The sequence below is a fragment of the Tinamus guttatus genome, unplaced genomic scaffold, assembly GCF_059628265.1.
Source record: "Tinamus guttatus ecotype Peru unplaced genomic scaffold, ASM5962826v1 Tinamus_guttatus_pri_ptg000119l, whole genome shotgun sequence".
Lineage (NCBI taxonomy): Eukaryota > Metazoa > Chordata > Aves > Tinamiformes > Tinamidae > Tinamus > Tinamus guttatus.
Window position 1 is genome coordinate 1,645,767 of NW_028288653.1, and position 14,972 is coordinate 1,660,738.

Sequence of the window (14,972 nt, forward strand, 5' to 3'; positions counted from 1 at the left end):
AGTGGTTACCAGCAGCCCATGAACAAATGTGGGAAAAAACTCATTATTTGTAATCTCTAGTTAAGGCAGATGCATCAAGTACATGCACTCAGAGGTGCACAACAAAATTTACCCCAATGGAATACCACTTTAGTCGATTCTTCTTTCCTTTCACTAACTGCACAAAAACACATCAAAATCAAGGATTGAGTGAGTTTACCTGCAGTTTAGACACAAAAACATTTGCTATCATTATATCACGCAGGAAAGGCATCACATCCTAAAAAATTGTCAGTTAATGCTACAAATTCACCTTTTATATGCACAAAATCTTCTATCATGAGGGTAAAAGTCAAACTCTTTGTCTACCAGCAGTTGGAAAGATTCTTGGGAAAAAGAAAAAAAAAAAAAAAGTGAAGTATTATCAAGTTTCTTCCTATGATTTTTGATATCTTTTTGCACCATCATAATGTGGAGTTTTCACAGGCTGAAGCACAGCAAAGGGCAATGCTGACTTTTGATGACGACATTCACCTGTTTGCTTGGCCTGTCCAGGAAATGGAACCACTTGCCTCAGGAAACCACCAGATTATTTTAAATAAAAAGCTCCGCAAAACAACACACATAGGCACACACACACAAACAAATAAAAATAAAATCAACCCCCCAAACAAGGCCCCCACCCTAGAACCCAGAGTCATTAATTGTGAAGTAGCCAGTGGGAGGAGGAGTGTTTTGAAAGTTGTTTAACGCCTTTCCCAGAAACTGGTCTTTGCGGAAGGAGGAGAACAGGAATGAAGAAGCTCAGCTAAAATGATGAAAGAAATTTGCAGTCTCTTTTTTTTATATATGTATTTTTTTACTCTTCTGTATCTGGAAAAAAAAAAAGAAAAAGAAAAGCGTCAAATGTTGCCCGTCTTCCCTGTGTCCAAGGAAAATGTATTCTGGGAAAGAAAAAGAAGGGTATCAGTTTAGACAGCCCCATTCCCTCCAAACAGTGCAACTTTACTCAGCATTTGGAAGTCCAGAAAGTGAAGTGCACTGAAGCTAAGCCAAGCTAAGTCAGCTATGCAAACTGATTTGACTGGACGTCAACCAAGCTGACTCCACTGCTCTCCACAAAGCAAAACTCGTTGCACTCTCCCTAAAGCAATGAGAAGTCAATTTATATCACCACTGAGATCATGCACACAAGCATTCAGTGTGGCCTAATCATTAAGTCCTTTGATTTAGGGCTCTCTGGATCACCCTTGCTTGCTAACTACTTCAATAAGCTTTCGGCCATAAAGCCAACATGTTGTACATGTGTTTTTAGGTAAGGAAAACAAATGATCCAAGCACAAAAGTGCCACATCTTTTAAAGATCCTTTCTCCCAAAGACCTTGCAATAAAAAGCACAACCTTATGTATGGATAGGTGCCTGAGATCTAACCAAGAATGTGCATTATACAACCTGCTTAGCTTCTCTGTAACAGCTAATTTGATATGGTAAGCATAAAGCTGTGCCCCTGATCAGATTACAATGGTTTGTCAATTTGGAGGCCAGATTCTAATCTCCAGATGCTATTTGCCCAAGGCAGCAAGCAGCAAAGTCAGCCTCTGTACAATATCTTCAGGCATAAACTAGAAAATAACAAAGAACACACAGAAAAAAAAAATACATGCAATTGAAGCTAAGCCATATCCTTGCTCATTGAATGGCCAATGCAACTAAACTAGTGGACTGTTTCATGTGGTAGCTGTGCCAACAGCAGAAAAGGACACGTTGTCAAAGCTATAAGTTTACAATACACAGAAAAATAGGACAAAAAGTTTGTTAATCTTGCCCTTGACCATAATTTAACACTATATCTTGCTTTACAATAAATGTGAACAAGTCTGGTACATGTGGATAAATTAGTTAAGAAATTATCTCTCACGGCAGAGATACGATGTACAAATATGCACTGAGGATTTTAGATTTGCCTTAGATAATTAAATTCCTTGACCTCTTTAGAAACCCAAAATAATCAATTGGAGCTAATACAATTACCTCTCTGGACAAATATTAATAACTCCATCAGCCTCAAAATTAGGCTATATTTGACTAACATCTTCCCTAATGTATAAACACAACTAATTTCTATGCAGTTATATCACATGAATCTTCACAATGAACAGACCTCCTTAAGGAAGAAATGAAGTCAAGATTTTATTTCTTCATTTTAAACGAAAATGGACCCACTATACATTGTCATTTTTTAGCATATATTGGCCCAGCCATTTCCCTGAATATGCCTGGTGCTTTCTTAGCTAGTGTTACTTCTTATGATACCAATGTTGGCAGAGCACTACCAGTGCATTAGAAAGGATCTCTCACTCAAGGAAATTAATCAGAAGAAAGGGTACGATTGCCTCGGAACATGGGATTATATCAAAAAATCTCTGTGTGCCTTTCAGAAACCAGTTCCTTTTGTATACAGGAATTTTTGTTTTTATTAGGGCAGTGGAATAAAGGAGTGACAGAAACCTTGAGGCTTTGCAGCTGGATCCTTCTGCCGCTCATGAGTGCATAGCAGTGGCTATGTATGGCACAGGATTTGTCACCGAGTTGGTGTCATTTTCTTCTACTGTGTAGTTAGCAGGGGGACTTCTCCTTTCGGGATGGTCCACTGTAAATTGCTGCCACAACCTCTTGCCCACTGACTTTAAGCCCCTACTCTAAAGAAATAAGCTTTTAGCATTTCATTGGATTTATTTAGACTGGATTATCACATTCCCAGCACTACTGAGAGCACAATCTACAACCGGCAAGAGCAAAACCTGTAGTACTACACTTTCCTGATGTCTCCTATCTAAAAGGTTCGGTCTGATTTACTGCCATTAAAGGGATCATAATACTCCTCTAAAATGAATCATTATCCACATTCTAAGGAGAAGATACTGACCCAAAAGAAGGGAAGGGGATAGGTCTATTAGCTGGATAAAATGACAGAGTTGGCTGATGTTTTTTTCTGAATCTCTCAAATCATTTCCTGAATTGCAGGTGGAATCTGACATAGAGCAGCAAGCATCACCCAATGTGACATCTTCTCTCCCTTTGCCATCCATACTCAGAAGACTCTCTCTTTTCACCCCACCCATCTTTAACAGTTAAAACAGGGAAAAGGGCTTTTATTTTTTTTTCCCAGAAGCAGCTCCCTGCAGAGTACTGAGTCTTATATTGCTTTTTGCTTCTGTTAGTCACATCATCAGCTCCAATGAGAACATTCTAGTACAGCATTTACTTCAAATTGCTTTTCTACTTGGTGGAGCAGATGTGTTGTCCTCCTCGCTGAATATCTTTTTGGATACAAAATAACTTCCTTAAGATTACCCTAACCTTGTATATGATTCAGCCTCCCATGCATTTCAACACAATAGATCGACTGCAAATATTAGCATGCATTAACAGAGATAATTGAAAGAGGAAAAAGAATGAATATGCAGTGCTCTGTACACAGGAAGACTTTAAGTAGTTCACTCGGTGTATATTGAATTTCATTAGCCGAAATAGCCTCATCTGAATGCATGCCTCCGTTCACCAATGTCACTGCTGAGTTTATACTGCTTGTCAAGCCTGAGCATAGACCCTCCCCTTGATCACTAATGCAAATACCAGGGACTCCTAGAGCTCTTCATGGGCTACCAGCTCCCACTGCGAGCAGATTACTAGGTCCATTTCTGCTACCAGCAGTTTGCACGATGGCATTTTTAACATGAACTCCCTGGTTCATGAATGCCTGTGTTTAGCATAGCACCATATAGTCTGTTGTACCGAAGGAGAAGTATAGAGCAGTTTGTTTTTTACCCTGTGCAGAACCATTTGGGGAATAACTCCATCCATCCAGCAAGGAAGCTGGCTGGCAGTTTTGCACAATCAGTGATTAATCTCACACTTCTGTCTCTCTTCTTGTGATAAAACAAATGTTTGGGAGTCCTGGGGCCTTTCAAGAACTACAAGCTGGCATTTATTATGTCGGTCTAATTCAAACTTTTGCAATCTGCTGCGCAGTTGGAGAGCAGGAACAGAGCCCCAGGGACATTTAGACTGAGGTGAGAGTTTAGACTGACTCAAAAATTACACCTGTTCTCTAATGACTCACGGTCCCAGCCTCTCACTGACTGCAAAGCTAATTACGCCAGATGGGAATGAAAAGCCAACCTCTCTCAGCACCATCCCTCGAGACGGCCAATCCTGCCCCTCCACTGAACAGCTTCCCTTGCCCCTCAGAAGCTGCAGAGGGCAACGTGCTCCCTGGAGCCAGCCCAGGCCACCCGTCCTCCGGTGCCAGGCCATGCCAGGAGACAAGGCTCAGCCCTGTGGCTTTGAAATTTTCTTTGAAAGAAAACCTCACTATTCTCTTTCCTAAAATATAAAATGCTGGAGCAAATTGCAGGACAGAGTGATGTGGAAAAAGGATTTGGCTTGCCAAGGTGGGTCAAGGGGGTTACACAAACTCCTTGGTTTGCTCCACTGGATAACATACCTCTGCTTATTAATAAAGTTTGTGAGCTTATTGCATATTGCCCATTTTATCTTCTCAGTTCTATACTCCTTCAACATTATGAACATATTTAATAACGAAGAAGACACATGATGACACCATAATCATCCTGGATTACACCCTCGGATTTTCTTCCTAAGAAGATTGTGGTAATCTTGCAGCTCACTTGTGAAAAAGTAGTGCTTAGCATGTACAAATCTGATCTTCTTAGCATGCTGTATGAGTATTGTGATAGGGGGGCAGAACTCCACCACACCACCAAACTGTTCTCTCCCAAGATACCATTGCCCCAAGCTACTTTTGAGTGCTTTTTTTAATTGCATGGGAAACTAAGTACAGAATCTTGAAAATATGTATTTTTTCCCCTGCTAAGGAAGAGAAGAGAGCTCCAGTGAACCATATTCATCCAGTACATCCCTTACTCCAACCCCCCAAGGTGATGTCTTTTCAGTAACAATGAAAGTGATCGTGAAATCATAAAGATATCAACAAAAAATGCAGTATGCAACTATGTCAAAATGAACATTACTGTGGTTTTGATATGTGATTTTTGATAATTTAGAAGGAAAAAAAATATCTTTGGGTCTATCTTATTTCTATTAAAATCAGATGCTCTAATCCCATCAGCCATGTGTAACACAAACCACTGCAGTGCTATATTTAAACATACATCAGCAGCACATGTCAGAAGGCTTTCACTTGACAGAAGACTAAACAGAGAAAGTTTAAAGACACTAGGACTCTTTAGCCTGAAACTGGAGAGTTGAACAGAGAACTGTTCAACTGATAGAAGGTAAATGACATTAAGAGAGAGCTGAGTGCTGAAGGTAAATAGGGAATTCACTGCTTCTCACAGTACATGAAAGGAGTATCAAATGAAATTTTCAGGTAGCAAATTTGAAAACAACAAGCTAATGTTATTTTCACATAAAGTATACGTAAATTTTGAATTGCATTATCTCAGGAGGTGCATACCAAAAGCACACCAGGATCCAAGAGATAATTAGAAAAATTAGAGGAAGAAAAACCCATTAGCAGCTCTTTAATTCCAAGATTTGACCTCTGCTAAATTTGATCTCTGGCACCTGGGAAGGTGTGGGGAAGGTCTTTCCCTGTTTTTATTCTTTGTTCATTAAGATGTTGAATGCAAATGTCATCAGGTAGGTGATGAGAGATCTAAAGTAACTTCTGCTTTGGTCTAGGGTGGCTATTTGAGTGTTTACAGGAAAGCTTAGATGGTGCTGGAAATCAGCCTCTGCCCTCTCTTATTAAAATGAAACAAATTTCCACAACAGACTTTTAAAAATACTGTATACATAGGGTTTTAAAATGTTCAAATTTGTAAACAAAATTGATAGCTTCCCAAAATTTTCAAAACTGACATCAAATGTAACATCTTTATGAGGATTCTTCCTGAAACACTTTTATTTATTTATTTATTTATTTATAACTTCAAGCTTCTAAGAAAGTTTAGAAATATTTGGACTGATTAACATTTGGAATAACACCCTGTTCCTTACTCCTGTTTCTCTGACGATTCAAAACTAACAAATAGCTTGTTAGGATAAGGCTATTACAAAGTATGCGTATGCCATCCAGGCAATGGCTGAAATGACAACAGAAGTGACAAACTGTTGAATGGCACTTGATGTCCTACCATGATTACTGTGGAGGCTGTGCACAGGGAGGGAATAACAGTCTGAGCAAACCGGTCTCAGATAACCTCCAAACCACGAGGTGGTCATCTCTGACTACACACATGGTGGAAATACTTGCAGCTAGCAGGATGAAGTGCTAAATGATTTCAGTGGGATACTGACAGGGTTAATGCCTTTGTGGAAAGACCTTGTAGGAGTTACCCCTAAATTTTATCAGCTTATTCCAAAGTCTGTGCGCTTCTCGTCTCCCTTGCATGTCATAACACTCTCAGATGTAGGTATTTCCATTAGCAGTGGTAAAGGTGTTTGGTTAAAGATTCAGGGCCCAGAATAGAATGAAGATACTCTCTTCTCTACATTGGATGATTTTTTCTCATATTAAAGTCACTTGGAAAGAATTAAAACTGTGAGAAAATAAATTGTGCTTATTTATGATACTCTCTTGCTTCTGTTGCATCAGAGATGGTTGAGGCCTAAGGAACAAAGTTCAGAAGATCAGTGAAATGAAGAAGAAATGTCTGTTATAAGTTAATTCGTCTTCATTATCTGTTTTTTTAATGGATGAGAAATTTTAGAGAGATTATTTTCTCCAAAGAAAATAAACATTACTCAAGGTGTCTGGGTCCTGTTTAAAGCAAGGGAAAACAAGAACGAATGCTGCTGGGGAAAAAAAATTGCACGCTTGTTTTGTAACTGAATTTAAACACCATCGTTCCAATTTAGCTCATGACCCAAGTGTTTAATATTCATTTTGCTAGGGGGAAAAATGGTATTAGCATAGAAGGTATTCTGATTTTCAAGCTTTGGCACATAATTATCCCTAAGTCATTCATGACTTCAAACAATTTCTAGTCTTGTTCACATTGATCTTGAGCTCGATGTTTGTTTGACAGCTTGTATTACACAGGACCTGAAATCACTTCAGTGATGGAAGAAAGAGATTATTTTTGTTCTATTATATATTCTATGATTACCAGCATGTTATGGAAATTCCTAACAGCAGAGAAAATTAAATGGATGAATTGGGGAAAGTTTAGTTACACCAAAAATGTTTTGAGTTTCCTGAGCAAATTATATAGGAAAGGAAAGACACATTCACCCTGTAGAGCAACCTACAGAAGTAAGTGCAAAAACATATGAAATATTTGATAATCAAACACAATAAAAAGGTCTGACCACGTCTGCGGCAAAAGCTGGATCATGGTTTTCATAAAGAGCTGCTCTGTCATGGATGGAAACTAAAACATCAGCACAAGAGAGGCACGAGCCACCATAGCCAGAAGGATAATCGAAGCCAGCAAAGTTTTCAGCACAAGACGAGAATTGGAATTTTGTAATTAACACTGGGCAAATAATTGCTCCTTTGATCAAGTGACTAAACTGAAAAATTAGTATAATGCTTAGCTCTAGGTCAGACGCAAGTAATTGCTTTCAATCTTTTATGACAAAAAAAATATTGAGAGGTGGTTCTTCTTTTGTGAATAGTGGTCGTAGGGTGTACATAGGGAATGAAAGATCAGGCTGTGCCCAGTAAAGCCCCTTTTTTTTCTTTTTTCTTTTTCCTTTTTACTGTTTACCTAAAGCTGGCAAAAATACAAACTAAAAGCATCACTTCAGAGCAAAACTTCTCATTCAGATTTTTCTCAGTCTTTTCTGGTTTTGATAATCACTTTTGTTGAATTGGACTCAAATTCCCAAACTGCTCTTTTCAGCTAATACAAGTTGCAGTTATTCTTCTTCCACTTTTATTTATAGCCACCAAGTCCCAAGTTATAACATAAGGAAGCAGTAGTTTAGAAGCAACAGAAAGAAAGAATTGTCTAATGAGGGACTGATTAACAGCAATAAATAGTAAAGGTTAGCATTAAAGTACCAGCCCTAGAAAAATAACGTGTAAAAATACTCTCTGCAAAAACTTAGCTCGAGGACACTGGTGTCCCTGTGCTTCTTACCCTGGGGAGACACCAGCTGGCAGGTCCAGCAGGCAAATACAGTGCATGAAGGTACTCAACAAAGCACCCAGCTGGCAATTTGGACAGTACAGACTTTACATTTGGATTCCCATAGACTTGACTTGTGCCGTTTTTTTTTTTCTTTCCTCATGCTTCCATTGAAGCTATTTTGTCAGTCTCCTGGTAAAATAACTATGCTTGGGATGCTCAAATTGGAAACTAATTGTTCCATGGAGAGGGCAACGAAAAGGCTGAAGGTCACCAGCCTCTCTTCAGGAGCCATTTCCAATTCTTCTGTCCCTTCAGTCACTGACTTCAAAAATGCTCTTGTTTCTAAGTGCTACACAGGGAAAAAGGAGGCTTGACTGCCAATGGAGTGAACATTAGTTCCTGCAGGGAGGGAGCAAGAAGGGCCTCCTCCTCTTACTGACGCAGAGACCTTTTATACACCATTATAGTGAGCAATTGTCCTAAATTGGATAAGAAGGACTAAGCCCATAAGAGTGATCTGTAACAGGTGGAAGGTGAGGCTCAGTTTTCTGATAGGCAAAACATCCTGGTCGCTGACACAAAATCAAGAAGGAATTCCCAATATGCTATATGTTTCTGCAACAGGAATGCAGCTACATGCTATCTCTGAGCAGAAATGCATCCAAATGACCAAAGGTAACTTGAAAATGCCCTGTGTAGAATTGACTACTTAAAAAACCTACCTACATGGATTGCTCTTACACTACACAATTGAAATGAATATTCCAAATATTCACTCAAATCTGAAATCAAGAAAAATGCTATTCCCAATTTCATTTGTCACATATCCCCAATGTGCAAGTTCAGGTGAAACGGAAGTCAAAAGCAAGCAAACATCTTAAGGGCATGGAAGATCCTGGAAAGCAGGCTATAAAAGAGAAATACGTGAGTCCCAAAGGAAAATCATGTGCTTTTCATGAATTTTACACACACACAAACACACACACACAGAATGGAAAAGCAAAAATATATGCATATTTATACAAGTCATCTTTCTATAGAGTCCCCATAGTCTCATACAGCACACACACCAAGATGCCGTAACTCTCCTGAGATCAGGATGCTAACAATGCATTTTGTGTTTAGTTTCAAAAATCACATTACGTAATGTTTACCCTCTATTTGACACTAAAACTGCCTAAGATGTTCTCAAAATACATCTCTCTATGCAAATTCCAGCTTGCCTTAGGTGCTACTCGCTAAATAAGACATAGTCATGCTTTTGTCGAAAAGCACAAAAAGGTTGTAAAAAAATACAGAAGTTTTTTTTTTTTTTTTCCCCCCTAGTTATTCAGTATTGCACTACTGTGGAACAGTTATTTGGTAGAAATATGTTATGGTGAAAGATGTTTTCTGGATTGCAAAATGTCCTTATGCTTTCAAGGAAGCTTTTAGAAGGTGTCAGTACAATGCATTCTGATTTGTACCTTAGGGCAATAACCTCTAATGTAATCAAAATAACAAGCTATAAAGGAAATAAGAAATGGAAGGAAATTGTCTTTAGAAATATTCCCAGACTACTGCTATTCCAATTTGCCACCACTGCTAGATTCTGATACATATTACCAGGAGCACTATATAACAGAAAGGAGACATCCAGTGTGTTTGCCTTATGAACCTAGAGCAAAATGGGCTTTTAACTTCTGAAAAAAAAATCAAGGAGAAATCAGCCTATCTTTGGTAATGGAAATAAAGATGGCATATTACTCATATGACCTGAAATTTACCCTTCCTACTATACTCAAGCATAGAGCAATGCTCATTTATCCACTTGAATGACTCTATTTCGAATAACACTGGCATTATGCAAATAACATGAGCAGAGTTTTGTCACAAGAAGCTGGCTACTTAGTGTTCATTGCTTTCATTGCTACTTAGTGGTCTTGGCTAGACTGATATATAAAATGCACTACTGAAATGCAGGCTGCAAACACTGAAAATTCTTAAATTGCTGAATGGCTTTGTGAAAAGCTACATTCCCCCTACATGAAGCTAAGGAAGAAATCTGTTAATTCAAGTATATCTGGGATAAATGTGGAGGCATCATCATGGCTCCATCACACCACCATTACAAATCCCCGCAAAAAAATATTTCTTCACCACAGACATTTGCAGATAGCAATACTCTGTGTCAGCCAATCCCTCACTGCAAGTACGTAATTTGGGGGGACATCTGGAATTGAAAGAAATGAAGCCCCTGCACTGTAGCTTTCTAACCAGGGAGTTGTGCACATCAAGGAATGTGCACATCAAGTTGTGCTGATCAAGGAATGATTGCCAAGAAAAACGAAGAAAAAATGGTCAATGTATGGAAGAAATAGGAAAAACTTTTAACATTGCTAAGCAACAGTAAATCTCAAGATACAGAACCTGTTATGCACACTCATATATATACACTGTCTGTTTAAATGACTACATACTATATTGTTTTCTGTTCCTCTGGGTAAAGGAACGTATTATTGAAAGATCACCTGTCAAAGTGCACGGTTAGAACACGACCACGAGGTGGGAGCATTGCTCATCACACGTACCCAAAGCACGCTGGTTTCTTTGGAGTAGTCAAGCAAAGACATTCACTGTTTTCCTGTGCTGTAGCCTGTGGACTTGCTTTTTGCCACTAGAATAAAGGTCCCCAGGACTAACACAAAAACATCTTTCTAATTTTCTGTAATTCCTAGCTGAAAAAGAACAGGAGAATAAACTGCACCTTGGCTGCTAGAATGAAGTGTTGCACTGAAAACAATGTAGAAACTTTTCCTAGTAGGAAAAAAACATAAAGAGGAGGTAGAGATAACATGTGAAGGTGGAAGGAGGGGAAATAATTTGCTCAGTTATTAACAGCTTTGTCATGTGATCATGAAAAAAACAAAAATCCTGCTGTTTGCAAGCACCATATAGCAGCCTCTCCGCATGAAGGATGCCTGGGCACAGTCTGACCTAAGCTGCAGCGTATCACACAGAGGGGTGCAGGGCTCTAGCTAGCACTAGTGGGTGGTGGACAAAAAGCTATAGCTCTCCCCGGAGTAGAGAAACCTGTGGAAATGTGCACCTGTTTAATGTGAATGCAACCTGTCTGAAAACGCAGCAGCGGCTGTGAAACCAAGCACCAGGGCTGACGCGTCAGAGGCCCAGGACGAGCTTGACACACTAACCGCCAGCGAGTGCGACACAGCTATAACCGCCATCTTTCTAACTCTCTGCCTTTCTTTTTCTTTCAACACATGAAAGATCGTGTACCAGCATGTGAGAAAGCATATGTTCGAGTAAATATTTTGGTGCTCTGCAAACAGCCATGCATTATCTGTGGCTAATGTTCCCTTCTCTGCTTCCCTCACATGGCTGCTAAGGAGATTTATTCCAGCATGAGTAATGGAGGGAACAGGTTGCACAGAATTTATCAAAACAAAAATGCCAGACACAGATCCTTCCTTTCCACGGCACATCATTCACAATTTTTCTCCTCATTTTTGTCAATGAGATCATTAGCTATAATCCCTCCCTGCAGTGTCTGAATGAAAAGTATTCATCCTACAAGTTGTCCTCAAGTGTTTTGAGATTTTTATTCACTGTTATCAAGCTGTCCCATGTTATTGGTCTACTCCCTAGTGGGATGAGAAGAACATTTTCTTGCAGGGGAACAAGCAGGCATTAAACAACCAGCAGTATGCAGAAACTAGCTAGGGGTAAAGAAACAAACCCACTGCCTCGCAGCTCGTATCATCACAAAATCTCTCTCTCAGTCCTCCAGTCGGGCTAAATTGTTTCTCCCCTACCCCTCCTCAGGGAATCTAGGCTTTAAAATGAATCCTTGCCCTCAAATTCAGGGGGTTCTGCAACTATCCCCTTGGCAGGACCGCTGCTCCGAAGCTGTCCTAGAAGAGCCCAGGTCTCCCTGCATCCAGCTCCTCCTGCCAGGGCTGTCGCTCTCCCGGCTCATCCGCTCCTAAGCTGTCACTCACTGCAGCTGGGAAAGCAGCCGTTCTGCTCACTAATCCTTCTGGGGCCATTACAGCGATCCGCCCCAGTGCACACACTCATGAACATCTGGAGATTCACGTCGCTCTCTGAATATTTGTGCTTCACTAATAGCATAACTGCAGAAAGAGTCGTGAACGGTGCTTGTTTGAGTCTGTTTTCCTGACAAAAACTTCTCGAGTGTGTAAATAGTATGACCTCCTAACAAAATAATTAAATCTTCCTAAACAATCCTTCCTAAAAGGGCTGTTAAAAACAGTATATACGTGGCCAGAATTAGTACATTCTTCTGGATTAATTGTTCAACCTTCTTTGTTGGGGCATCACATTTTTGTCTCACTTTTCACACTGCTAGAGCAATTAAGTAACTGTTTTAAAGGAAACAATAAACTAGAAAACATGCATTTATTCTAAGCTATAGTATTTACAACAAGGTTGTCTTTCTTAGCCATCAAAACCAAGTACCGTATCATTTTTGCTTAGGCACAGCTATGTTTCAGTGGATTTAACTGTGACACACACACACAAACAGAATGCTAGCTCTCACATATGTTTCCATTTATGTGGCTATCCCACATTTAGGCAATCACTTCTGGAGCAACGCAGGGTCACTTGCTATCTCAGAGCCCCGTGGTGCACAGCTGAGGAGGGGCAAGAGAGTCAACATGCCATAGACCTTAGAGCTGTCTTTTCACTTTGTGAAGCAACTAAAACATCTGTGGACCTTTGTAAGAGGCTCAGGGCTGTTTGAAATTATTCCCAGATGCCCAAGGAACTGCTCTGTGATTTGGGATTATTTGAGACACATCCTTTCTCTGCACTGTCCTTAACATGGCCTCTACACTAATGTGCTTGCTCATGCTTGCTTCCCATACCTCTGGTTCCATAGCGCTTGGCAAATTCCCACTTACACAATTAGTCCAAGAAAGCTTAGTGCTTATATTGCCAGAGTATAAAAAGCAGAGGAACCTTGTACAAGGCCTGTCTTAGCTTTGTTTTGTGCATCCCCCAAGCAATCTGCCCTAACCGAGAGCAGAATTAGGCCCAAAGGAAGTCAGACAGAACCTCACAGTTCTGCATTTCCTATTTAGCAACATTAATAATCCGGAATTTTTCTTGCAGGCACTGCACAAAAATTGATGGGTAAGGAAGACTGCTTACCAACAGAACAACTAAATGTTGCTAAGCATTACACAAAAGAGATGATATTACCCAACACTGTCCCAATGGCTTTTGTCAATTCTAATGACTACTTTTGATAAGTCTGTTTCTAGTTACTGTGTTTTTTTTTTAACCTTTTAGAACAAACTATGGCTGTCTAGAAAACAGTAGATTGCATACAAAAATGGATGAAAAAATGTAATGACATATTAAGTCCTTACCATCTGTTTTATTTGATTCATTTCCCACATTAGGCTGATCTTTCTTGTCCGCGTTATTGTCTTCCTTTAATTCACCTGAAGAAAAGCAGTAAGAAATATTATAAGCATTTTAATGCACAGAATAGTTTATCAATGCCTGTAACTCAATCAAATTAGAACATCAGAAAGATGTGTTCGTTAGGAGAAAGTACATGTACTCACAGAGAAGTGGATTTATATATTACTATAGAATAAAGTAACACATGGTTTACCCAACTTCTACACAGAATCAAGCTTCAAAATCTAATTTAAAATTTATTCTAATTGTTGATAACTTCTTAAGTTCACATGTAAACTCATTCTCCTTCTGGCTGTGTGTAGAAAATTAAAAACCTGGAGCACAATCTTTGTTTCCAAATTAATCTCTGAGACCTCTGTGCATCCAAAGGACTGAGTAAGACCCTCCAAGATTTCATCATAGCTCTTTCTAACAGAGAACCACCTTTGATATCCTAGGTGGTCCTGTATGATTTTGTCTCATTTTTTCTTACTAGTCTTCTTTAACCACAGACTCATTTTGGTTAGTCCCCTGATGAGGGTCTCAGAATAGTCAAGCATCCTACCACTCAGCACCAGTTTTAGAGTTTCTAGGGCTAAACAGGAAAGCAAAGCAGGGCAATACCTGAGGCATAATGAAAATGGCAGTTGGGGTGTATTCTATGAGGACAGGAAGGTTTGTCAGAATCATTCTCAACATTTGTTCATTATTAGCAGGTATTAGTCATACAAGAGCACAGCAGACCTTCCCAGAGCATCACCTACCTCATTGAATAAGAGTCTTGTCAAATTCAACTTACATAAAAAATAACTGAAATGGAGAGACCTCGCTGCAGCTGCAGCAACAAGAGGAGATGTCCTCCCTTTAGATGGCCAGAGCAACAACGAGAGCCTGCAGAGAGGGCAGCAAGCAGCCCTTCCTTCACTCCTGAAGCAACAGCTCTGAATTTGGGACCCTCCCTTCCACCTGAAAGAGCTGTATTGAACATAACTTCAGAATTTTCTAAATGAGAGGTGCATTACATGGCTCCATCAGAGTCATGCTTATTCTAGCTGCATTACTAATTTTGTTACTACAGCTGCTGCATGGCCTTTGGATCAGAATTATAGGTATCAATGTGTCATACAGGATCTCATTTGCTTTCCAGATGGCCATGGCCAAGGAATCAATGGACATTTTGCGATAGCTCAAAAAAGAAACAAGGTCTCCTTCCCCTACATTGTGCCCTAACTTCTGGGATACTTGTTATTCTTGGATGTCAGAGGATTGATCTTTCTCTCTCTCCTAATCAAGTTTCAGCATAGCGTGAAAGAGGAATGGCTTTGAAGTCCCAACATATTTAGCAAGACGGAAAAACATGTCCTGTCCAGTCCTCACTTAGAGCCAAAACTTTCATGTTTTTCTTATTAAGCTCACTGGATGGGTGAGAAAAA

The 14,972-nt window shown here is 39.6% G+C and overlaps 1 protein-coding gene across 1 annotated transcript in view; it reads right to left on the bottom strand.

Moving 5' to 3' along the window:
* Positions 1 to 391: 391 nt before the first annotated feature.
* The window catches only part of PDE1C (phosphodiesterase 1C), a 170,535-nt gene continuing 155,954 nt past the window's right edge, over positions 392 to 14,972 (bottom strand). Inside the window, exons 17-18 of the mRNA XM_088521371.1 lie at positions 13,503 to 13,577; positions 392 to 852 (exon numbers count right to left, since the gene is read on the bottom strand). Of these exons, the coding sequence (XP_088377497.1) occupies positions 839 to 852; positions 13,503 to 13,577 (89 nt within the window). The 3' untranslated portion in view covers positions 392 to 838. The remainder of the gene's footprint in view (positions 853 to 13,502; positions 13,578 to 14,972) is intronic.